The sequence below is a fragment of the Camelus ferus genome, chromosome 11 (genome assembly GCF_009834535.1).
Source record: "Camelus ferus isolate YT-003-E chromosome 11, BCGSAC_Cfer_1.0, whole genome shotgun sequence".
Taxonomy (NCBI): domain Eukaryota; kingdom Metazoa; phylum Chordata; class Mammalia; order Artiodactyla; family Camelidae; genus Camelus; species Camelus ferus.
The window spans coordinates 8,924,475-8,948,708 of NC_045706.1; the positions used below are offsets into that span (position 1 = coordinate 8,924,475).

At 49.4% G+C, this 24,234-nt stretch overlaps 1 protein-coding gene across 1 annotated transcript in view; it reads right to left on the reverse strand.

Moving 5' to 3' along the window:
- Positions 1–2,454: 2,454 nt before the first annotated feature.
- Positions 2,455–24,234, reverse strand: part of TACC2 (transforming acidic coiled-coil containing protein 2) — a 196,482-nt gene continuing 174,702 nt past the window's right edge. Inside the window, 9 exon segments of the mRNA XM_032490739.1 lie at positions 2,455–3,005; positions 6,696–6,816; positions 7,222–7,328; positions 7,548–7,708; positions 13,283–13,326; positions 15,905–15,981; positions 16,428–16,571; positions 22,915–23,004; positions 23,892–24,032. Coding sequence (XP_032346630.1) covers positions 2,940–3,005; positions 6,696–6,816; positions 7,222–7,328; positions 7,548–7,708; positions 13,283–13,326; positions 15,905–15,981; positions 16,428–16,571; positions 22,915–23,004; positions 23,892–24,032 — 951 coding nt within the window. The 3' untranslated portion in view covers positions 2,455–2,939.

A 24,234-nucleotide genomic window follows, 5' to 3' on the forward strand; every position in this document is an offset into this window, starting at 1 on the left:
TGTTGAACACAATTTCACAGAGCATCAGTGTCAGATTAGCCATGCTGTGATGAAATCAAGAAAAAAAAAACAAGACTGCTCTGCAATCACATCTGAACACGGACAGAATACGAACATGATCCAAACCCCAAAAGAGGACCAAATACCCCTCTATCCTGGCTAATGTAAACGAATAGCTATTACTTCTTTACCAATTACAGCTTTAGCTCAGCCTTCTCTCCTTCTAGCTAAGATTTACTGATACCCAGTCTGAGAACTGTCTGCCCTGACAGCATCCAATACTGAGCAAAGCCCTGCCTCGTCAAGCCTTCCCCAGATTCACCTGACCCAAGTCCAAATCCTAGGCTACGTAGTACAGGACCCACTTACTGCGGTGCCACACAGCGCCGCCTGGTGGGCTTCTCCCCTCACTGCGACTAGACAAAACCTGACTTTTTCAACCACAGGTACGTGTTCATGGTGGCCTTTGGCTGGAATACAGTGACAACATCACAACTTTAGGAATTTAACCTAAAGAAAGACTCACGTTCATAAACATATGCGCATAAGGAAACTCACTGTAGTATACGTGCATAATGACAGCAAAACACTGAACACAATAGAACTGTCCATCAGTTGGTTAAAAACATTTTGAGTCCATGGAAGACATGCAGTCATTCAAAATGAAGACAAACAGTTATATTTATTGATATAAAAGTTACCATAACATGATAGCCACATTATAGTATTAAGCAAAAAATAAAAATAAAAGGTTTACAAAATGGTACGCAGGGGGACTGCAGATGGCTGTGTCGGTGTGGCACCTTATAACCCCAAATAATCTGCTTCAATAAAATTAAGTATTTCATACACTGAGAGAAAAGTATAGAAAAATAAATGCAAAAACATTAATAGTTAGAAATTCTGGGTTTGAGGATTACGAGAGTTTTTCTTACCTGCATTTCTAGATTTTTTTAGCAATAGTAATGTTTTACTTAAGTAATAAGCAAAAAAAAAAAAGTGTTTTAAGTGATAGGAGTGGGATGGTTCTGAGAAGGCAGCTGAGGTCAGAATCTGCGGTGGGGATGGAGGAGGGGGTTCAGTCTGGATGAGCCAGCATGTTGGTCAGGGCTGCGTCTGAGCCCTGGGAGGTGTAACTGGGAGACCGGATGGGGCAGAGGCTGCTGGACAGTGGGAGGAGGCAGAGCCCTGTCCGTTACGGTCCCCGTCTGGTGCCCGGTGAGGATGGCTGGGACTCCCTCCCACAAAGGCAGGCTGTGTCTTTCTCTCCTTGTGCTGCCTGGTTCAGCTGAGCTTCATCCACCTTGTAAGTTACGGGAGAGACCCTCCCACCTGGCCCTGTTCCTCCACGGCTGAGGCCACCCAGGCCCTGCCCTGCTGGGGGTGGGGGTGGCTCTGTGTGAGGGAACAGCTCAAAGCCTCTGTGCCTGGGCAGGAAGAGGGGCATCAAGGGACTGGGCTCTGCTTTCCAGGCCGATACCCCGCACCACAGGTGTCCTCCCCAAAAGATATTGTCCACATCGTAATTGCTACAACCTGTGAATGTGACCTTATTCAGAAATAGGGTCCTTGCAGATGGGACTGAGAATCTTGAGACCATCCCGGATTTATTGGGTGCACCCCAAATCCAATGAGTGGTGTCCATATGAGAGAAAGGAGAGGGAGATTTGAGACAGAAGAAGAAAAGGCCACGTGAAGATCGAGGCTGAGACTGGAGTGATGCAACTACAAACCGAGGAATCTTAAGGATTGCTGGCCATGGCCAGGCGCTGGGAGGGGCATGGAACAGACTCTCAGAGCCTCCAGAGGGTACAAACCCCACCTACACTTTGATTTTGGACTTCTGTCCCCCAGAACTGTGAGAGGATCCATTTCTGTTGTTTAAGCTGCTAAGTTTGTGGCGATTTGTTCCAGCCATCCTGGGAAACTGGGACCCCCTTCCCACTCCGTCACTGCCCCCATACACTCACCCTTCAACCTGGTCCCTAAGAAAGTCAGGAGCAATTAAGGAATCTAACGTTTAATCTCCGAAGTGTGCTAATTACGTGTCACCCCCTGGTAACTGTTCACCTTTCCTTATTCCTGTAGAGAGGACTGGACAGCATTTCAGGGTTGATCTGCACAGACTACAGCAGTGAACAGGAAGACAGCCTGCTACTTCCTTGAGCCAATAAGGGAAATAGATTTTTGCCCCCTGAAGTCAAAGAGAATTTGTAAAAACAAAACCTAAGCTAACTCAATACACTCACTTAATTATTTAAGTAGCAAGTCAATATTTCTCCATTGCTTCATCTTACAAACACAGCCATGATAACGAAGGAAATGTTATTTAAATCTGTGAACAACAAAAAAAATGAGCCCAGAGAGAGAGGACTGAAAGGCCAAATCTGATATGATTTAACAAAGGCAAGAAAGACTCAACCCTTCCCAGAAAATAAATCACAGCCACACTTGTTGCCAAGATCCAAAGAAAAAAATTTATTTACAATAGAGAATTTTATTTGAAACATGCATTTTTCTTTTTTTTTTTTAAACAAATCAGCAAATGCAGATCAAGTTTACACTCCTTAAGGCAAGAGTCCCTTTGCAAGCTGTACATGATCATATTAAATCCAAAAGCCGCTCACCCTGGAAAGTCATGTACAAAGGGCAAGGCCAAGGTCAGCGATTTCTTTTGTTAGAGAACCAGACAATCTCCCTGATACAGGAACTCTGAGGTCAACTTGCTATGAATTATACTAGGAAAATGCAAACCAATAGCAAGAAATTCTGATAGTCTTCTTAGTACTGCATACAATCAAATCAACTTTATTTAGAAAGGAAATACAGTAGTGCATACGAAAAAGTGAAAACAGAACCTGCCCACACAACCGGAGGGACAGCAGTGTGCTGACGGCCATATTGCACGCAACGGTCAAGTCCAAACATTTGGTTCAAAGTTAGCTTTTCCCCATTTTGGCAATCAGTTCGTCACAAATCTTGGTGAGTTCTTCTATCTCTTTATTCTGTAAGTGAAGAACAAAAAACAAGTTGCTGAAACCTCCTGGTTGTTTGAAATCAAGCCAATCAGTATGGTCATTGGGTTTTTTTAGGGGGCATCAGGTCCTCTGGGCCACTTGGTCTCCCTGAAGTTATCTAGAGCATCGAGAGAAATGACTTGGAGCCAAACAATCCATACATCCCAGCTCTAGCTGTGTGACCTTGGACAAGTTATGCAACCTCTCTGTGCCTCGATTTCTTTATCTCAAAAGTGTGAATGATAACATCTCTCTCACTGAGAATAGAATGAGGTAGGAAGTGTAAAGTTCCCCAGCACAGTGACCAACACACAGTGAAGACTTAACTACTATTGGTTCTCTTCTATTTGCCTCCAAGGATGTGGCAGGAAAGGATGGTCTGGGGTGAGCTCATTGGTGGCTTTTTTGGTGAATGCCATCAGAGGGGTTAAGCAGTCCTACTTGAATGGATCCCTAGGATTATTCAGAGGCTGCCAAGCGAGGCGGTGCTGTGGATACAGCGGGCCGCGGAGGCAGGCAGGGGCAGACACAAGACGGCTTCAGGTGTTCCTCAGGGACACCGTGCCCGCGCTCTGAAGCCCCATCAAGAACCAACCACGTGTTCGTTCCGCACCAGTGATCTGACAGCACTGTCCGTTCTCCAGGGGCGGGGATCCGACAGGGCGACGCCCCCACCTCGACAGCAGTGGCTGTGCTCTCAGAGGGGCTGCACGCCGTGCCTGGCGCTGATCTGGCTCAACAGCCAACTGGAAGGGCCCTCTCCAAGAGGGCTGGGGCTTTCCGGGATCCCGGGAGCGCTCTGCAGCCAGCTGCTCCTCAAGGTCCCCGTGGAAGGTGAGTCTTCACCACAAGCCGTTCTCAGAGGCTGCACTTCCCAGGAAACCCTGGAGCCTCCCTGGACACATGCCAGCCTGGAGCCAAGAGCCCTGCTTGCGGGCGGGGCTCCAGGTGCCACTCATCCAGGAGCCAGCACTTGGGAAGAGTCGGGCCTCCCTAGTGGAGGAGAAGTTCGGTCCTTGCTGTAGCCCTGCCACCAGACACGCCGGGAGAGAGCCCCTCCTGGAACCCAACCTCCGCCTGCCTCCCATCTAGAGGTCACAGCTCTCAGAGGCACTGAAATGCCTGTTGGAAGCTGGGGCTCTGCACGGGGTGCAGCAGCAACCACTAACCCTGAAATTACTATTACCGCCACTACTGCCGCGGCTGAAGCCGCTAATGGTGATTTTTCATCTTACTGGAACGCTTACCATGTACTGGTCACCATGCGAAACCCAGCCCAGGCTGTGCGGTCTCACTCAGTTCTTCCCCATCCCTTAATAGAAGCCATCATTATCCGCCCACTTTTCAGTAAGAAAACTGAGGCTCAGAGAGGCTAAGCCTTGTACTTAAAGTCACTGGTTGGTCCAGATGTGGCAAACCTGGGACACAAATTCAGGTTGGCCTGGCTATTTTACTTAATAGACATAAGGTGCACTGACTGATGACTCAGAGCTATGGATTCCTGGAGGTTCTCCAAGCTCGATCCTGGCACCATCAGCCCACCGCCCAGGAAACTGCCCCATCACGGAGCTCAGCTCACTGGGCAAAAGTCCCAGCTCACTTTATCCAGTCCCGACTGGGCGGAATGCACAACACCTTCACCTAAGAGCTACCCTGGTAGATCCTGCTTCCGAATCTCTTGCAAACAGAGACCGTCTCCTGCATATCAAAGTTCTGTGGGGAAGAACTCATGTGACTAACCCATTCCTCCTGAGTTTTTGTTTAAGACGAAATTATGTTTGCAGATACATTTGTATTTTTTCTGTTATCTAAAACTGCAATCCAACTCGATTTCTTCCTAGCCTTTTACTTTGCCTGAAAACCGAGCATCACCTTCATTTTGCAACTAATAGTCTGAACAGGCCAGGTGCCTTGAAATCATCTATCTTGGCTCCGGTTTTAGCTCTGTTGTTCTAGTGATGTCGTGAGGCATGTAAACACCATCATATCCTGATGGAAATAGGAAGGAACCATCTCAAATGAATGCTACATTTCTCACCTAGAATATTTGCTACTCAACTGCTTTCCTACCCCAAATGGCTGCGGAACGAGGTCTTTAATTTAAAGGAATAGTCCATTTCTCAAGAGTCACCAAATATGCCATCCATGGATTACCAACATTCAAAGATGAAAAGCAAACACCCACTCAACACTAAAACAGCATGCATGCCCGATAAATATAGGTTGAGTGAGCAAACGCTTGCATGTGAGGGTTCTGACCATCCCGCCTGTCCCCGTGGTTACTGCTCAGAACCACGATCAGAGCCTGGAAAACAGAGGTGGTTGAACATGTCTGGCGTTGCCCTTTTGCGCTCTCTCTTTCTCGTTCTTTTCTGTTTTTTAAAAATACAATTCTAATATTAAACTTTCTGGCGGCCACTTGTCCTTCTCATCCCAAGGGGAAACGGCAATGAGTGAAAATAATGATCTGATAGCATGAGTTTTCTAGTTGTTTGCATTCTGGATAACCAGGAACAGACTGTGGGACAGGGTGCCCAGTGGAGGCCAAGTTGTGATCAGACGTGGACCTCAGGGAAATTCATTTGACTACTGGAGGCATGTAATTCTCAGAGCAAAGGGAACCTTTGAGATCTTCCGGTTTAGTCCTGCAACATTACAAACCTAGAAACCGAGGTGAAGTGTGAGGGCTGCCAAGGGCCAGGATGGATGGCAGGGAGGGGTGGGGACCTGAGTCTCCTGGGTCCTGGGCTCCTTCCCTGACACCATGTAGTGACATGAGAGGTGGCCCTACCCACTGCAGAGGTTAGTACTGCTTGGCCCTGATTCCCCCTGGGAACCCCGTGCTGCGACCTGGTTGGGGGCTTCTAGAGGAGCAAAGGGCATTGAGGAGACACAATGGACTCCTGATGCCACCTGCATATAAAGTACCCCCACCAATGCCCGCCCATCAAGACACCAATGCATGCCCTCGGTCACTGGGCTCTCTGATGACCACCCTGGGGAATCCTAACACTCAGTAAACCAAGCAGAATGGGGCTGCACGTGTGGAAACACAGCCAGGGAGGAGGCCTGCCTGGCGCACACTCACTCAGACCAGACTCAGCACTCCTGGGTGGAAGGGGCTTCTCTTTTGGACACACTGGGGGATGGTGTGTAAGGTGGTCCAAGCACTTGATTGGAAATCAGGAAACCTGGGGATAAGCTGGGGGGCCTCTGAAGGATCCCTGAGCCATGGACAAAAGAGGACATCTGGGGGCCCTTCTGACCCTGATGCTGCCCACATGCTGCACCAGCCGCTTGTCTCTGCCTGGGGGGCGGTGGGGGAGAGAAGAGATCGCCATCCACTCACCAGTAAGATTGCTGGAGGCAGGAGTTAAAAGTACTATGCTTGGCACACTGAGTAAATGTTTGATGAATGAATGTTGAAAAGGAATGAAAAACGGCAATAAACACCCAAGCAGGCAGCAATTCCGGGGAAGGCAGAAAGGAGGCCAGTCTCAGTGCTGGCATTAACCTGGATCTTTCAGAGGGAGAGCGAGGGAAGCATGAAATTGTCCGGGGTGTGCCCTGATGTGCGGGCTGCCCAGAGCTGCTGTCGGCGGGGGGAAGCCCAGCCTCTATGTGTCCGAGCACCTGGCCAGCACCACCCGCCTGGAGGCAGCCGCCTCGGCCTGTTACCTTCTGTTCCAGGGTCCTTTCCAGAGCATCCACGCGCAGCTGCTCCTTCCGCAGGCTGGCCTGGTAGGCAGCCTGCTCCTGCTGGGCCTTGCCCCGGACCTGGGCGATCTCGGCATTGGCCCTGCAGGAACGGGTTGGGGGGAATGGGGTTCAGAAAGGATCACACTTCCCGTAGATGCCTCTCGCCTTCCTCCTCCCAGCTCTAGGCAAGGGCAACCAACTGTCTGGCTCCAGCTCCCTCCAATGGGAGCCTGAGCATGGGAGCCATGAGAACCCCCATCGCCAACCCCCATCCTCCCCACCCCATGATGCTGAGATGCTCCAAGCGGGTACCCGGGAAATTACGACATGCATCCCTCACTGATCACAACGGATGCTCAGCCAGAGTGAACACTTACATTGAAAAACGCACATGGATTACCCGCCCTGCCCAAGCCGATGCAGGGGTGCCAAGGAGCTCCCAGCCTGCCTCAGCCGGGGCTGCTGAGGGGCCCTTGGGAGCAGACCCAGCCCCAGGTGACATTACCTGTCCAGCTTCTCCTCCGCATGCACCTTCAGCGCCTGGTACCTCTGCTCCTCCTTCTTTACCCGGGACAGGTACTCCTGTGCACACTTCTTCAGCACCTCTTCATTCTGGTATGACAGAGCACAGGGGTCGTGCCCACAGAAGAAATGCTGAGGAGTGTTGGGAATCCCAAGAACTCGTGGATGTGGGCATAACCCCGGATAGCCAAGTCCGACCCCCCAGCCTGCGAGGATGGCCTTCCAGAACGCACCACAATCTCTCCCAATCTGCTCCACCTCCCCCCACCACATGCGTCCCTCCCGCTCTGCCCCCAAACACGAACACACCTTGCGGAAGCCCTCCAGGACCTCCTTCATCTTCTCGTATCTCCTGAAGAGATCAGCCAGAGATTTCTCCACTGAGTTCAGGTCGGCCAGGGCTTGTTCCTTCTCCAGGACCAGCTGCTGGACCGTTTGGTGGGAGACTGACTTCTCCCTCTGTTCATCCTCTGGCAGGAGACACAAGGGACAAATAGATGGGGCCCATGGGATCCGGACCCAGTCTCAAGGGCCAGCCAAGGCCTCAGATGCAACCCAGCCTGACCAGTGGGCCATCTCAGACCTTGGGTTCTTGTTGGGACAGACCCACTCCCCCGAGCCCCGCCCTCCAAGTCTCTGCCTCTAAAGGAACAAAACCCACAGCCTTAGCATCCCAGTACTAGATGGGATGGAAATTAGCCATTCTTCTTCAACTTGATCAGTGCAGCCCCTTAAACATCTACACTGGAGGCACTGGTGGTTCTATATGGTTGTTGACAGCACACAGACCCATCCGTAAGGTAAGAAAGAAAACATCACTACTGAATTTTGTGTTGGGCAAGACTGAAGGGTGCTGTACATTGAGTTGTGAGGGACTGGCCTTCCTGAGTGCTATCAAGCTAAAGACATGGTCACTGAAAAGGAAAAAGGTTTCTTCATCCTTAGAACATCCCACGAGCCCAAAACCCACAGAAGCGTCGCCCTGAAATTCTGCTCCACACAAAAAAAGGACATTTCCTTTGATACAGCAGATGTCTTAAGTCCCAGGAAAATGCAGCTATCTTGAGTGTCTCAGTTACATACAAAAGAATTAAATTCTGGCCTAGTTCAGCGTGGCTGACTCTGGCGAAAGGGACTGCTCTGTCCCTGACCCCCCTCTCCGGGCCACTGCAAGCTGATATGCTCTGGGTACCTTGAAAACCACCTCATTTTGATGGGAAAGGCTTCTGGGACCACTCCACAGAAAAGCCCCTCGCCCGCACAGCGCTCCATACGCTCTGCACACTAACCTATCATTGGTCTGGGTGGGCAAGGAACCACTTGTTCTGATCTGTCTGGAACTTTGCTGACAGCAGAGAGTGTGGAGAGAGAAACCCCAGCTCGGAGCTCCTGTCCTTCCTCAACCCCTCGGTCACCTGGGAGGGGCTGCGTGCACTGGAAGACGGAGGGCAGCTATGAACGGCGGCAGAGCCGTGGTGAGAGCAGCGGCTGCGGTGCACCCTGGGCTCCTCACTTGTCAGGAGCCGGGCTGACTCTTCTCTTCATTCGATGCTCCTAAGCCAGCACCCAGCAGCCAGGATGAGCGTCCAGAAGTCCAAAATAGTCACCCATCCTGCTTGGAGCCAACCCCCTCCCACTGCCCTCACTGGGGCCTCCCTCTGCATTTGAATAAAATCCAAACTCCTGCCCCACATGCTCACTCCCTGCCCTCCTTGCTCCGGCCACAGTGGCCCCCGCAGCCCTGACGCCTCCCCGGCTCCCCCCTCACTCAGGGGCGCCTTGTCTGAGCCCGTGTGGGAAATGCCTCCTCTCCAGTACTTCATTTCCCTCCCCAGCAGTGGCCACTCCGTATCATTACATCAGATGTGTGTGTAGAGAACACACACTCCACGAGGGCAGAGCCCTGAGTCTCTTTCTTGTCCCCTGCTCCATCCCGGGCTCAGGACCGTGCCTGACTCACAGGACACCTCACATGCCATGCAACGAATGAATTGGCAAAGCCCAGAGGCGGATTCCTAATCTCCCTTCCCAGGACAGGCCAAGTCCCTTGTGCACTGAGGAAGCAGCAGAGCCAGGCCCACCCATACCCAGGGCTGTGCCCAAAACCCCATCTCCACGTGGGCCTCCTAAAAATGGACCTGGAAGGACGTAGCTCCCTTAAAAGTGGGGAAGATGTTGCTTTGGGCTCTTTTCCTCTAGATTCCTGATAGGTTGGCCTCCTCCTGTATCCCGATGTCAGGCACATTCTTGAGTGGAGGGGAGAGCACAGAACGGGGGCCACAGCCTGACATAAACATCTCCAGCCCGGACATGAACTGGCTCAAAAGTCCTCACTTGCGGTCCCAGGGCCTCTTTCCAAAATGAGGGCTTCTCTCACATGAATGCAGATCCCGACTGGCGGGGGGCTTGTCTAAACACAGATGGCTGTGCTCACCCCGTGAGGTCTGATTCAGTCTGTCTGGGGTCGGGGCTGAGGATCTGCATCTGTGACAAGCTCTCCAGTGACGCTGAGGCAGCTGGTCCAGGGACCACGCATGGAGGACCACAGGCCCAGAAGATGCTCGTCGTCCTCCAAACCTGCCTCTCAGAGCTCCCGCACCCAGAGCGGAGGTGAGGACCCGGGGGCCAGAGTCTGACAGCCCAGGTTCCAGTCCTGGGTTGGGTACTTCCCAGCTGTGTGACCTTGGGCAGAGCTTTGAGGCTCTGTGAGTGTCAGCCTCCTCACCTGAAATAGGGCACCATGGCATTTTGGGGAAGATTAAATATAAAGCCCTTCACACAGAGTAAGAACCCAGTATCAGGGACCCATTATCAGCAGCACCACTGCCTTCCCTGAACTGGTATGATGTCAAGTCACAGTGACCCACGAAGGGGGAGCTTTTTAACACATAGCAAGAACAGAACTGCCAGCAATCTGCTTCCTACATCTAGACTCCTAAAAGAAAGGGCGTTTCAAAGTTTCACCAGTAACCAAATGCTTGTTTTCACTCTTTGAATTTTAGCCGCTTCCTTAGTTCTCAGCAAGCTGTACAATGCGCGTTCTGGGCTGGTTTGGGGCCATGTATACATTTCACTTGGCTCGGGAAAGGGGCCATTTATCAAACGGAGTCCATCTGATTTCCTGGATCTGAGACTCAGGCTGCCTCAGGCTTCCTTTCCTCCCCCCATAACCCTTGTAAAAACAGAATCTCCCAGACCCCGGGAGACTTAGGCGGTGAGAATGCTTCACACATCTTTTTGTAAATTACAAATGCTGGTAGGTTCTCCAAACCGAGGAAATCAGCCCCAAACCCAAGACACTCGAGATGCCAACAATAAAACAACGCCCCTGGAGATTTTCTGGCTTTTTCAGGCAAAACACTTACTGAACCATGTGGGGAACGCAGCCAACACACAAAAGCAAAAGTAACAGAAATAGAAGAACAAATAAACAAATAAGGGTTGCGATGGGCGGGTGTCAAATTAGGTGAAAAAAGCATTTACTTACCAGGCTTGCCTGTTTGTTTTGCAAGCAAAGGGCAAGAAGCAACAGAAAATGGAAGCAAAACAGATAATCAGGGCAGTTGTTAGGAAAGCAGAAAAAAAAAAAAAAATCAATCGCAGCAACCTGGAATGCAGAAAGCACAGAAATCCCTTTTTGTTCTGAATTCTAAATAGCTGATATTTGAACTGAAGGAAACATATGCTCTTCTGTAACATGCGACGGGAATGCACAAGGATGCAGGACAGATGTCGCAGGGACACAGAGCATCTGTGAGGGGTACGCGGAAGTCAAGAGAGCCAGGCTGGAGCCAGGAGGGATGGGGGAGGTGGGGTGGAAACTGGTTTTCACTTTAAAATGCGATTACACTCACTCTGGACCCTGAACTGCCATGCTCTCTGGGTCTGAGTTTCCCCTTCCATGAGGAATGCTGGGCAGGTGAGTGGAAATGAGAAGGAAAATGCGGAGTCCAGATGAGACACATGGGTGTGTTTCTTGTCCAGAAAGAAGGAATCCCACCCACAGCTCCAGGGAGCCCCAGACACAAGGACCGTGAAATCGATGGTGGCCCTAACCGGTGACTTGCAATAGTGATTGATGGATGACACCCACAGACATGCCACCTCTTGAATGAGACAGCTCTGGCAAAGCGGGTGACGAAGAAGACAGTGAGTCATGGGGAGGGGGGCAAAGAACAGACCCACAGTTGGGCACCACTTCGAGTGACAGTGCTGCTTCCTGCCAGAGATGCTGGGGTGTCTCAGAGCCACCCGGAGAGTGCCCAAACACCCCCAAACAGGAAACTGCTCAAAGGGGGTGATTTCACAGTTCCTGAAAAGAGGGACCCTCAGGCCAAACGTGCCAGGTCTCTTAGTGGGGGGGGGGGCAGGGAAAGGGGGGGGATGTGGCCATAATCCCTGGGGTCAGGGTTCCACGTACCCCTCAGATTGTCTAGAACTGAAAATATTATTCTAACTCCTGTCTCCTGCATCGCAGTCGAATGATCTTTCTGTCACCAGGAGGACAGGCCACTTAGGTCAGCTAGAGAGTCTGATTCTATTTTCAAGAGGGAACGTCTGCTTCTGTCAAAACTGCCAGCTGAGCAATGAAATACGGAGGTTCTGGGCAGCCTGCTGTCGGGGGCAAAGGCGCACATCCTTTTCAACACTGGTCTAAACGTCACCACCAAGAGTAAAGATAAAAATGCATGACTCTGAGACACAGAAGGATGTTTCCAAACGAGCCACATGGGTCTGAGTGACGCTTTCACGTCCCAAGACTGCAGGAGGTTGAAAGGTTGCGCTCAGCCTGTCAAACTATCTGTATTGGAGGATATGAATCCTTCATCCTGATGACTTTCACCAGCAGTTTCAGTTCCAAGAGTTTTGTTTTTCATCTCACCCATATGTACGCATAAACTCTTACACCAATGGAACAAAGAGTCTTCATCTGATAGAAAGAACACACCGCGAGGCTTTTCCTCAGAAACACCCGACCGGCTTCCCCTGAATCTGGGAGAAGCAGCCTTTATTATCATAAACCAAAATGAAAGCTTTTTTGAATGGAAAGCACTGAACTGTCAGCATCTCCACTGTCCCCAAGGATGTTGTCATATTTATCTTGGGACAAAAGCTAGAGATGTGGTGAGACTCATAGCCACACGCTTCCGATGACGAGAACTGCTAACATAGCATCAGGCTTGGACATAGAAACTGCGGTCCACAGTGAGCTGGGTTTTTACTCCACGTGTCCTTAAGAATAAAAGATTTTTTTAAAAAACCTGGTATCATGGACCTAAGCAAATGCATGTATAGACAGATAAAAATTTCACACACAGCCCCTACCCAGAGTCGTAACGTTATTTTTGAATAGTGATCATTAGTGAAAACACTTGCGCTTGGAACTTCCGTGAGGTCTTTTCTCATTATTTTTATTTTTTTTAAAGACCCAAGCGTGTATCACTTGTAACTTGAGGCCTTCTTTTATTGTAGGCCAGAGTAACCTGAAGTACTGGTTGCCGGGATGCTGTATGAAGATGGGTTGTGAGGCAGTGTCCAACCTCAGCGAGAAAGAGTGTTGTGATCGGTTAACAGGGGGCGGGCAGCTGGACTGTCACATGTTCTATGATCCTTGTCCCTAGACCCTGCGTAAGGGAGGGCTGAAGGGGTATTTTTTCACTTGTGTCTAAACTAAACTAGGCTTTAGAGATTCGATCCTTACTCTCTCCCATGAGCAAAAAAGCCCCCAAATATCCTACGAATCAACCCAAATCTCTTTCCCCCGGAGGTGGGCAATCCTGGCTGGGTCAAATGGTGGCCATCAAGGTGATGGCCATGGCTTCCCATAGGCATGAATAATTCATGCTAACGGACCTCCTAGCAGGTGTTTCCAGGAGGTCCCCAGACTCATTGCCCTGAGCCAAAGTCATGTTCTGGGATGCTCTGGTCCCTCCCTGAAAGGCTTCATGATCCAAGAGGAGCTTGAGAGGAACACACTCTGAGCTGCTACCGTCAAAGCCCTCCCCGAATCTGGAAACCTCAGCCCCGCCAGTGGGGCCACTCACCTATCATCTGAGCGATGGTCTTCTCATACTCGGCCACTATTTTCCTGCAAGAGAAGTGAAGACAGGTTGGAACTATGACAACAGAATGGTCTTTTAATTTCATGCAGGGGCCCACGTGCTGGTCACCAACCTGACCGTTGTCCAAGAGGACAAGTGGTATGTGTCACAGGTGGCTCACACTTCTAGAGTCACCTCCAATCTCAGCCCTCTCCTTGCACACCCAAATAGGTGTGTTACTGCCGCAAGACTCTGAACACATCACTCCCTTGCACAAAACCTTCTACCTCTCCCCACTGCCCACTGAGAAAAAAAAAAAATAAGGCCAAACCCCCAGTCTGACGATCAAATGAAGCCTTCTGCTACCTGTGTCTGATTTTCCTCATTAATCTTACCTTCTTCCAGGCCATCTTGTGAACACAGTGGTTCAATGAGAACAAATGATTTCTTGTCTGCTCTGAGCTTTCTCACCTCTATGGCCTTGACCATGTTGTTCAATTCCCCTCTCTATTTCCACTTGTCACAGCCTATCTGTTTCTCAAGGTCCAATTCAAACGCTAGCTCCTCCAGGAAGCCTTCCCTGATTTATCCTTGGAGCTGCATAACACTTTGTCTAAATCTTATTCCAAAACATGTATCATAGTACTTGAATGGAAGTTCCTCAAGGCCAAGGAGCCACTTCTCAGTCACTTGTATCTTTCCAGGATCCCAGGGCTACAAGGTGGCAGAGCTGGGATTCAAACCCAGGCATCGAACTCTGGAGACTGATGCTCCACGGCCTCGAGGCGCGGTGATGTACCTCCATTTTACAGATGAGAAAAGCTAGGCATAGAGTTATGTAACAGGCTCAGAAGCAGTGCCTGACTTCCACTTGGTCTGGCTCCAGAGACTGACAGGGCTGACATCTGGGCCACCAAAAACTAGTGCAGCTGTGCCAGGTGGTGACACCTGAAATCCCACGGTCCCAGTTAGCAACCCGCACTCCCTGGAGCCCCCAGTGGTACAAAAGAAGCCAGAGACAGAACTTCCAGACTCCCTGTATGTCCTGCTTTCAACTTCAGTGCTGGTAAAAAACTAAAGCCACCCAGTTCCCTCTCCCACTCCCCGACCAAACAAACAAACAAAGATAAAAGAAAGAGATTTTAAAATAACACAATGACAGGGACTCAGTTTGAATGTGAAACAACATTAAGATTAACCCTGGAAGTGGTCACAAAAAGCATCAGCGGAAAGAAGGAACTAGCTGGAGAATTTTGGGGAAGATATTATTTGACCTAGAAAACAGGGAATAGGATTATTTAAATGATTTGTTTGTTACTTAAAATGGTAGCCAGGAACATAATTTTGATAATTAACTAGCAACTGCTACTGCAGTGAAGTGCACTATAAATGTACTAATTCTTCGACCAATTTTTTTAGAATGCATCCCATTCTCTTACTCCCAAACTTTGAGACTTAAAAAAATGAAGCCTACTGAGTATTTTTAGCACAGTGCCAGACTTTCTGTCTTGTTAAAATGATTGTACTCAAATCCACTTCTTTTCTTGTGTGAGCTGCAGAAAGACAGGTGTATGGAAATGAACTATGACCCCCACCCCATTCCCACCCGCCCTGCAGTTCTCAGACCTGGAAGCATCCAGAACCTGGACAGGATATAACCCAGGACAGTCAGAGCAGAGGTTTGAGCCAAAGCTGCTTTAAAAACGCCACTTGCAAGATAGCTTTTAAAGTCTCACTCCAGGGGTAAGTTCTAGTCTCAGAGATGGTTTCTTAGTTTCTAAGAAGATGATAAATTGAGAGAAGAAATAAAGGGGAAAAGGCACATTAAAAGTGAGAGGGGGAGAGGCAGGCTGCTGAGTACGGTGGGAAGTTTGGGTTATGCAGTCAGAAAGGTGGAAGGATTCAAATTCCTGTTCTTGTAACCTAGAAGCTCCAGGCCTCTGACAAGTCACCGAACCTCTCTGAGCCTTCCACGGTCAAGCAGGGCTGACCATCCTCTCTTGAGGGCTATGGGGTGAAACAGGCCGTGTGTCTCTAGCCAAAAGCACAGCGCTTGGCACATGGCGGGCAGTGAACGTGTGGGAGCCGTCATGTTTCTATTACAATATGCAGCAAATGAAAATCCATCATTCATTTGTGAAATTTGGGAGACAACCTAAAAGTTTATCCATTGAGACTGGTGACATTTTTATGTCAGAATCTTACAAGGACTGGCAAGCACCTATTGAAAATAAGGTCAAGATGGCTACCAGTCTGTCCAAGTTATGCTAAATTAAAAGAGAATGTAGGAGAACGTACGTTTCCAGGCTCTGCTTTTGCGATCAGAAATGGAAAATTCTTGGGAGGAGACAGAAACGGTGCATAGCAGTTACCTGAGGCGTGTGGGAGCAGAGGCTGAGTGGGAAGGTTTGGGTTTCATTGTACATATGATGGCACTATTTACCCATTCACAGGATATTTTAATAACGACAACACACAAAGAATACTTTTATGAACATGTAACTCTTGTGGAATAAAGGATGACTTCTAGAGTGGACACCGTTCATGGGCCACCCCAGCTCCAGGTGTCATCGTGCCACAGGTAGGCATCTCCCAGGTACCAGGGAGCCCACGCTCACAACTGACCTCATTTCCATCACTTCCCGCCTGCTTTCTTCATACTTCTCTTTCCACTCTGAGACCTCTCTCTCCTTCGTTAAGATCTAGTATCAGGGAGAAGAAGGAGTTAGCTCCAGTGAACTCAGACCTAAGCAATTCACAGACCAAGACAAGGAGACACTGAATAAATACAGAATTAAAACTTGCTACACCAAACAATAATTGTATTTAGAGAACTTCCCCGAGCCTGAGACAGAAATAAGTCAAACATCAGACTTCACAGTGCCCACAGACAGCGACAAAAAGGAGGGTGGTTTTTTGTTATAAATCAAACAAGACCATAAAGGCTCATTAAACAATAGTGTCCAAGAAGAGAAAAACCCACAGTCTGCCACCCGTCTTTGCCTGCAGGGATCAGAGGAGAAAGTCTGTGTTCAAAGATGCTGGCTTTGTGGGCCGTGGGTACACGTATTTATTGGCAAGTGGCAGAACCTGGAGCTTCTCCCAGGGCACCCAGAGCTGGCCTTGCCTTCTCCGAGCCACACACTACCTCTGCCCTGGTGATCTGGAGTGCGGAGTCCAGGTCAGGCTGCTGGAACAGAAGGCCTGCGGGCTTCTCCACCTCGGCGGTCCCGATGCGGGAGTACAAGGCTGTTTTGGAGATGGAGACATCTGTTGGGTGAGCAGCTTCTCTCTGTGAAACGGTTTTTAATTTTTAAAAAAGTTAACATCAATCATATGACAAAAAGTATTGCATTCATCTCTTACGAATGGGTCAGTTGTATGGTTTTGAAACAAAGAACATCAAAAGTATGAGAAAATGCTACGACTAATGAATGGGGAAATGCCGGGTACAATCTATGGAAATCTATCACTTTGCACCTGCACAGGCTGACAAAGGGGCTAATGGCAGAGGCCTCCCCAACTCCCAGCCCTTGGAGTCCAGCACGTCTGGGGCCCGTTTATCACGGCCATTTATCAGCCGCAGAGGCAGTTAGGCACAGCGCCTGAGAGCCGAGGTCATCTTCCAGCAGGCTCCACTTCCAAAAGAAAAGCCTGGCGGTGAACAATGTTGAATTCTACTCTACAGCTGCCTGGTTTTGAATAACCACAGATCTGATCGTTTCTGTGAGACTGTCCACATTTAATTTAGGGGGCTCCATTTGAAAGGATATGATTCATACAGAGCTTAAAGCCTACCGTGGTTGTCAACCAACGTCACCTTCAACGAGCTGGTTTCCGGATGCCAAAAGGTAAGAGTTACGTTGGAGTTATGGTGTCAATGGGAAAACTGAAAACCGGATCACTGACAGTATCCACGCTTGCTGGTTTGTTGCTAAGACCCTTGACAAACAGTGTGATTCCCTGCCCCGCACAACTGACATTGGTCGGTCACCAGCCCCCTGGGAGGGAGGAGAGGGCTGTCTTACTATGCCCCCCTTCGCACAAAACGCTCAGACAGTTCCAACACACTTGAAATGCAGCGTTAGGAGCATCGCATCATGAACCAGCGCAGCGGGGTTGTCCATCTAGTTCTACTGCAGAAGAAACACCAAACCAATCACGCTCCCAGTCCTATTCATTAACCTCCCGGCCCGTCATGGTTGCCAAGGCAAACCTCCAGCCTGGTTCCTAAGAGTCCGAGTCGATGTGAAGTAACAGTGTTCTCACAGGCAGAGGGCAACTGCTTCTTCCTTGGAAATTTACAGGAAGAAATGGAGCAATGAACAGAACACCACAGCGTAGAAGAAAGGGAGAGACAGAGATCCGGGGAAAGAACGGATCTTGTAAATGGAAGCAGATGAGATTGAAGAACCAGCAGTAACTGGGAAGGGGGTGCACCCGAAGCTACTTGAGCAGCACCTCTCCCTTCAGTCACAGGAACAGGCACGCTCACACCACCGCAGCCTCAGAAAGAAGGAACTTGCGACAGCTTGGAAAACGCAGGTGGAAGTTTAATGGATAGGACTGGAGGTTCCCGAGTTAGGACCGGTTAGTTGTACACATGCACGACGAACTAAGTGGGTTAGGTTGTCCCAGAAGGGAGCATCTGCTATGTGGGTTTCACTGCCCCTGCCTGGCCTTAGGTACCTGGGTTCTCTCTCAAGTGGGGCCGGAATAACTACTGTTGGTCAGAGGGGAACAGACCAGAACCTGGGGACACGCCCACCTGTCAAATGTGATCCCTTGATCTTTCAGCCTCAGGTCCTAAAGAAGCCTCCTTTACAGGACATTTGAGCAGAACACAGATAAACAGCCCGCAGGGGCAGGCGGGTGGACCTCTCAGAAGAAAGAGGGCCACCAGACCACTGGGCAGGGCCTCTCCCTTGTAGGACTGATCTCTGCTGTCTGAAATGTTCTCAAGGTTCTATCTGCCAAATGGGAAACTTCTCAGGAAATAACAGAAAATTATACCTAGACACCAAGACTCAGTATTTATTTTCACGGAGAAAGTTCAATGTCACAAAATTCTGAAGAGGATTTTAAAAAAAAAAACTGTTCCTATCACTTAAGTAAAATAATGTGTTCTTTGAAAAAAAGTTAGAATAAAATTACAAAATGGAAAGAACATTAGATATCATCTAACTCATCCTGGTCCTTCTGATGATGAAACAACTGAGGATCTAAGATTTGGCAAAAAGGTTTCCCAGAATGAGATTCAATCCTGATCCAAAATAAACCAGCTCTCTGAACTGCAAGAGAAAATGAACTAACACTAACTTTATGATACTGAGCAGAAACTAAATACGACCAATACAGGAACCAGTGATCTTTTAAGCTGCCTAAAGTCCTTTGTAAAACAAGGAAGGGGATGAAATATAAACAAAATAATGAACTTTCTAAGTCAATGCAAATGGTTACTCCCAGATACAGTGATTCACTAGCTCTGGTCATCCTGGCCACCTGGTGTTTTCAATAAAGAAACACGATGACTTCAGAATCCATTTGAATTACTACCCTGAGTATCTGCATGTTAATGAAATTCAAGGTACACACTCGGGTTTTCCCTTACAACAAAGAACTGTTTTTAACTGAAATTAATAGGATTGTCTCTCGCTGACACTTCAAGATCAGACTTAGGTTAAGCTTTGTTTCCCTCCTATAATCTCCCACTTGCTACCTTAGAGGAGCCAAAACCCGCCAGAATCACAAATTAAAATGTGAAATGGCCATGACTCAGACAGCATGGGCCTTTGGGACCAAATTCCAACTTCTCAATCCACTCTCCCAAATCTTGGTCCCTGCGGAGTCTCCTGGGCACTGTCACCCAGGTCAGCCTGCCAACCTCATGCCCAGGGTCCTTCCGGCCTTGCAGCCAGGGGCTGGGGGTCTTGGCACTCATCCAGGCTCACAGTCCTCCTTGGGGCAACCCTGATGCCAAGCCTCAGAGGAAGCAGCCAGGTCAGGGAACCAAGCAGGATGGCTGTGCCCAGGAACCGGGTGGGAGAGCAGTGGGCGTGCAGGGGTGTGGGGTCCAGGAGTTGAGATCAGGTGAGGAGACCACAGTAAGCTGGGGCCAAGGCCATGGAGTGTGGACATGGCTTGGCTCCTGGGGAGTGTCAGAGCCACATGGGGCCAGGTCAGGCAGAGAGCAGCCCCACCAGGTGCCACCCCATCCAAATCTGACAACGGGAGGGTCTCAAGCTCAGGATGGCAAATATGAGGAAGGCCCCTGATGCTCGCCCTTATTCCATTCCCACAGAAGGCACCATCAGCACCAACTCCTTCCCACTGGGTCAAGACATGGCCTGAGTCCTCAACACAGGCTGCAGACGATGACCGCAAACTCCTGAAACTAGCAAATAAGCTGAAACCCACCGGCCAGCCCTTGGTCACCTCTTTTCAGGCTGTTCTTGTGGCTTTCAGGCATCCTGGGGTCAAATGTCAGGGAGTGGGTGGTTTCTGGACACAACATAAGAGGAGCCTCTGATGTCAGGCTACCCACCAACCACACAGGCTGCCCCAGACCTACTCCTCCCACTGATGCTGAAACAACTGGGCGTCTGCCTTAATAGGCTGGGAACCTGGAGCACTCAGACACGGAGGATGAACACCCTTTCCCTCCCAGGGGAGCCTTTTATTGGACTTCCTCTGGTTCTGAAGCTTGCCACTTGTGTGATCCTTGTTACTAAGTTACTCAGACACATCCTTCATTCTTTATATAAGGTCCCCCTCACCCAGCAAAGCCAACGGCTTTAGCCACCACAACCAGGATTTGTTATACACACAAATTAAATCAATCCCTGTGTCCCGCAGCCCTTGGAAAGCCAGACAGACGGGACGCTTAGGTTCCAGCCATCCTGGTTTAGTGGTTAATTCAGAGCTATGTACCACACAGCCAGAGACCTGGTCAGATCTACCCCCAGGAGGACACAGCCGCGTTCAGTTCTGCCAGAAGCATGTGGAGGGAAAGCAGTAAGGAGTCTGACACCCCAGGCCCTGCGGGGTTTCCCTCATTTCTAACATCTTCTGGCTAAAGAGGGAGGAAACCGCACTGCAGTCCCCGAAGGTTGCCTCCGCTGGCTCTCAGTTGACACGGAAATAAAACCGAAGCTGCTCGAAGGGGAGACCAGAAATCACCCCCATCATATTTCATGATGCTTTTCATCCCTCAGTATGAGTTGTTCTTTTTTTTTTTTTTTTTTTCATTCCAAGTGATTTCATTTGGTGTTAGCAGCAGTTTAAGATCGTGCTGCCAAAAAGACCGGCCCATGTCACCTGCAGCTGAAATATACAGGCAGGAAAAAATAGCGAATTGGATACACAGCTGCTGTTTTCTTTCTGTACATCAGCGGTTTCCAAAGCACTGTGGGGCAATCAAGCATCTCACAGACAAGAAACCCACAGGAACCTAATTGGGTTCAGGTAAACGGATCACCCTAGGGCTGGCGGGCTACAGGGGCCAGCATCTGCCTTCCATGGGCCAAGGTCACTAGATAATATACTTCTCATAAGAGCCGTACAAGTTCCCATGGCAGAGATGAATGTTCCTCACACTTCATGAAGCTTCCACCCCCGTGGAATCTTTCTTTCAGCACGCCCCTCCGGAATACATAAGGAGGGAGCAGGGGCTGCCTCTCTGAACCACACTTAGCAGATTCACCTGACAGTATTTTCTAAATCAAAACCAGGACACATGGTCTGAGAATAGGCTGTAACTGATGGGACATCGACTACTGGCCCGCTCTGACGTGCTCTCGGAGGAAGGAGGCAGGGAAGCAGGAGTCCCCAACACTTTATACTCCATCTGAACTACTCAGAACGTGCTCGATTCTGCCCCAAACTTCTGGGTAGGAATAAACCATATTTTATAGAGGCCAAATTTCAAGCAATTCATTCTGTGTTTCAGCCACAACCCAAGGATATCAAGAAATAAATCTAAAAGGGAAAAATTCCTCACTGCTTACTGCTTTCTAAAAATCTCATTTTCATGGAAATTAAACTCAAGTTGATGGGTTGGCTACAAGAGCAGGGACATCAGTAATCTGTGTTTACGTTTGAGTCCCTGCCCTGGGCCCCATTCTCAGCCTGGACGCTCACAGGGTGACCACCTTCTCCACTGAGAGGTGTCTCTGGAAGGGGACCCCCGTTTGGCTCCAGGAAAACCACATGTGGGGGCCCTCGGGGCAGGAGCAGTAGATGAAATCTCGATCCTGTACCAAGGACGAGAGGTGGGAGGAAACACTGGTCCCTCCGCCAAGTGAGCTGTTACTTGAGACAGACGGACAACGGGCTCCCAGTTGGAAATTCGAGTGATAGTTCCCGGAAGGCCAGTCAATCAGTCAGGCCTTGGGCTGGCTCCAACGCTCTGCTTCCCCATCTGTAAAATGGGACCTAGACCTGCCAACTGAGGAGAGATGCTGGGAGCATCTCACCAGGTATCAGAGGCAAAGTGAAGGTCAGCCGCCAGCAGTTTCATTTACCCCACACCTACTGCGTGCCAGGCACGTCACCCACAGTCCTCACAGCCATCTGCAAAGTCACCACCATTAGCCTTATATCAGATTGAAAAACCAAGGCTCAGAGAAGCTCATCCACTGGTTCAAGGCCACAGGGCACACTGGGGACCAGTCCTGGGTCACTGGGCTGCCAGCTCGGGGCTGGGGAGGGAATGCGGCAGCTCCTCAGAGGCCAGGCGCACCTGCCAGCCCTGGGGGTGGCCTGAACCTCCCTGGACCACGTGCCGTGTTGTGCATCATCAGAAACTCATTCAAATTGTTAAGGAAAATTTCTCCAAACTGGGAAGCCAGGCAAAACAACTTCTGCAAGTCCTGTTACGGTCACACTCTGCTCTACAGCAGGGCTGGCAAACTTCGGAGCATGGGCCAAATGGCCTGCTGCCCTTCTCTGCAAAAAGGGTTTTATTGGAGCCTGCCACACCCCTCATCCACTTACTGTCCGCTGCTGCTTTGTCTGAGCCGCGGGGCCACAGCTGAGTAGCTGTTACAGGGATCAGACAGATGCCCACAAAGTCTAAAATACTGACCCTCTTCTCTTCCAGAAAAGGACTGCTTCTCTGTCATCCTTTTGACCCTGGCCTAAGGGTCATCGCACATCTCAGGAAGGTCTTGTTTTCACCTGTTTACTACTGACTAGGGTACAGGCTCACTGCAACTAGACATTAACTTGTAGAAAACAGCAAGGTCGCAAATTATTTTTAACCCATAGAGAAGCAAATGATTTCTGTATGTAAAAAAAGAACCTCAAAGGTAATGACTTATCTGTCCTGTTTAACTAGTATTAACCAGCTTTATACCTAACTTTGCAATCTTATTCTAGCTTCCTTACCCCACTGACCCATCCGTTTCTTGTCATTTTCCTCCATTCAAGCAGTCTGACCATCCTGCTGGTGTCTTCATTACGGAGTGAAACAGGTTTTAGACACGTGCTCAGTGCATAATGATGCCCTAGTTATGCGTTCAGCTTTTTGAAAAACCAGACTTTGTCAGACACCTGCTTGGCCATGGTTAGCAAGGAAGCTTCTGGACCACACAACATTCTCAAGAGGCAGCACACGGCAGCGGACAAACCGGTACCTTGGTGTCCTGGCGGCTACGGGAAGCCAGGGTAATCTGCCTGGCCAGCTTCAGGGCTTCTATCCGCATGATGGCAAACTCTAGCTCCTCCTGCCGGAGGGGTGGGGAATGAGCAAACCGCAGGGGAAATGCATCGAGACAGGACGGAAATGTTCTCCACACCCAAGAAACGAATGTGCCACGTGAATGTGTCATGACAGGTACTTGGGAAAACACACGCTCTGGCTTTTTTTTTTCACAATGAACACCTCAGCAGAGCATGAAGTAAGTGTTTAATTTCCTTTTTGTTTTTTTTTTTAATCACACTTTGGAATGTCTGTCGGGAAGTATTACACAGTCAAATATGAAATGATTTTTAAAATTGGATCAAAAGTTTTAGTGTACTCTTTCCTCGGACTTCTCTCCCTTCGTTCATTTAACGTAAAGTTGGCCAACACTTTCCAAGAGTGGATTTGCGTTTCTCAAATGATTATTAACGATCGCTCTAGGTTTGCTCTGAACGTCCCAGTCTAGAGGATGTCAAATTAAGCTGTCAAATTTAAAGCACAGAGTATACTGATAATTGTTTTGGTTCCAGAAGCAAGACCTGCATCCAGATGTTATCTCCATGGGAGTCTGAGATAGTCTCGTATATATTAACAGCTTGGCTCGATGGTGATCTAATACCCTTGGTTTCATGAATAAATCACAGAAACGGCTTTTGGGGGCTATCAAAACTTCTGAAAAATGAGTGTGTGGGCCCAATTTCCAAATGGAAATACAAATGGTTTGTTTCATAGATAACGACACAATTTATATCATTTTGGAGTCTTGGGCAAAGAACACCACATCCATCGGTCTTGGAGGGGAAGCTGTTCCATTTGGAACATTCTCGGCAGCCCTTCATTAAATCCTGCCTCATTGCATTTGGAGTTCAGAGGTTCATTCTCTACTGAGGTTTTGACAAACTCCCAAAAGGTCACACGTGGGCTACAAACCTGAAGTTTCTGGGCAAATACTGGGGGGTTCTTTTCTGCTAAGTCGGGTTCCAGATAGTCAAGCGCACCACAGAGAGAGGCTGGATGAGCCAGCCTGCTGAGGAGGGCGTCAGCCGAGGCCAAGGAGCCCTCAGGAGCTGTCTGAAGGCCGGCGGAGGAGGACACAGAAGAGAAATAGAGGAGAGCAGAGTGACATCGGTTCCAAGCAAGGACCACACAGCTGTGTGCTGGACACTTCTGCCTTAAGGCTAAAGAGAGTATCTGTCAGGTGCCAACACTTTCCTTTTCATCTGGACTAACTCCCATGTGCTGACAATGGGCATCTTGGGATGGGCAGGCCCGA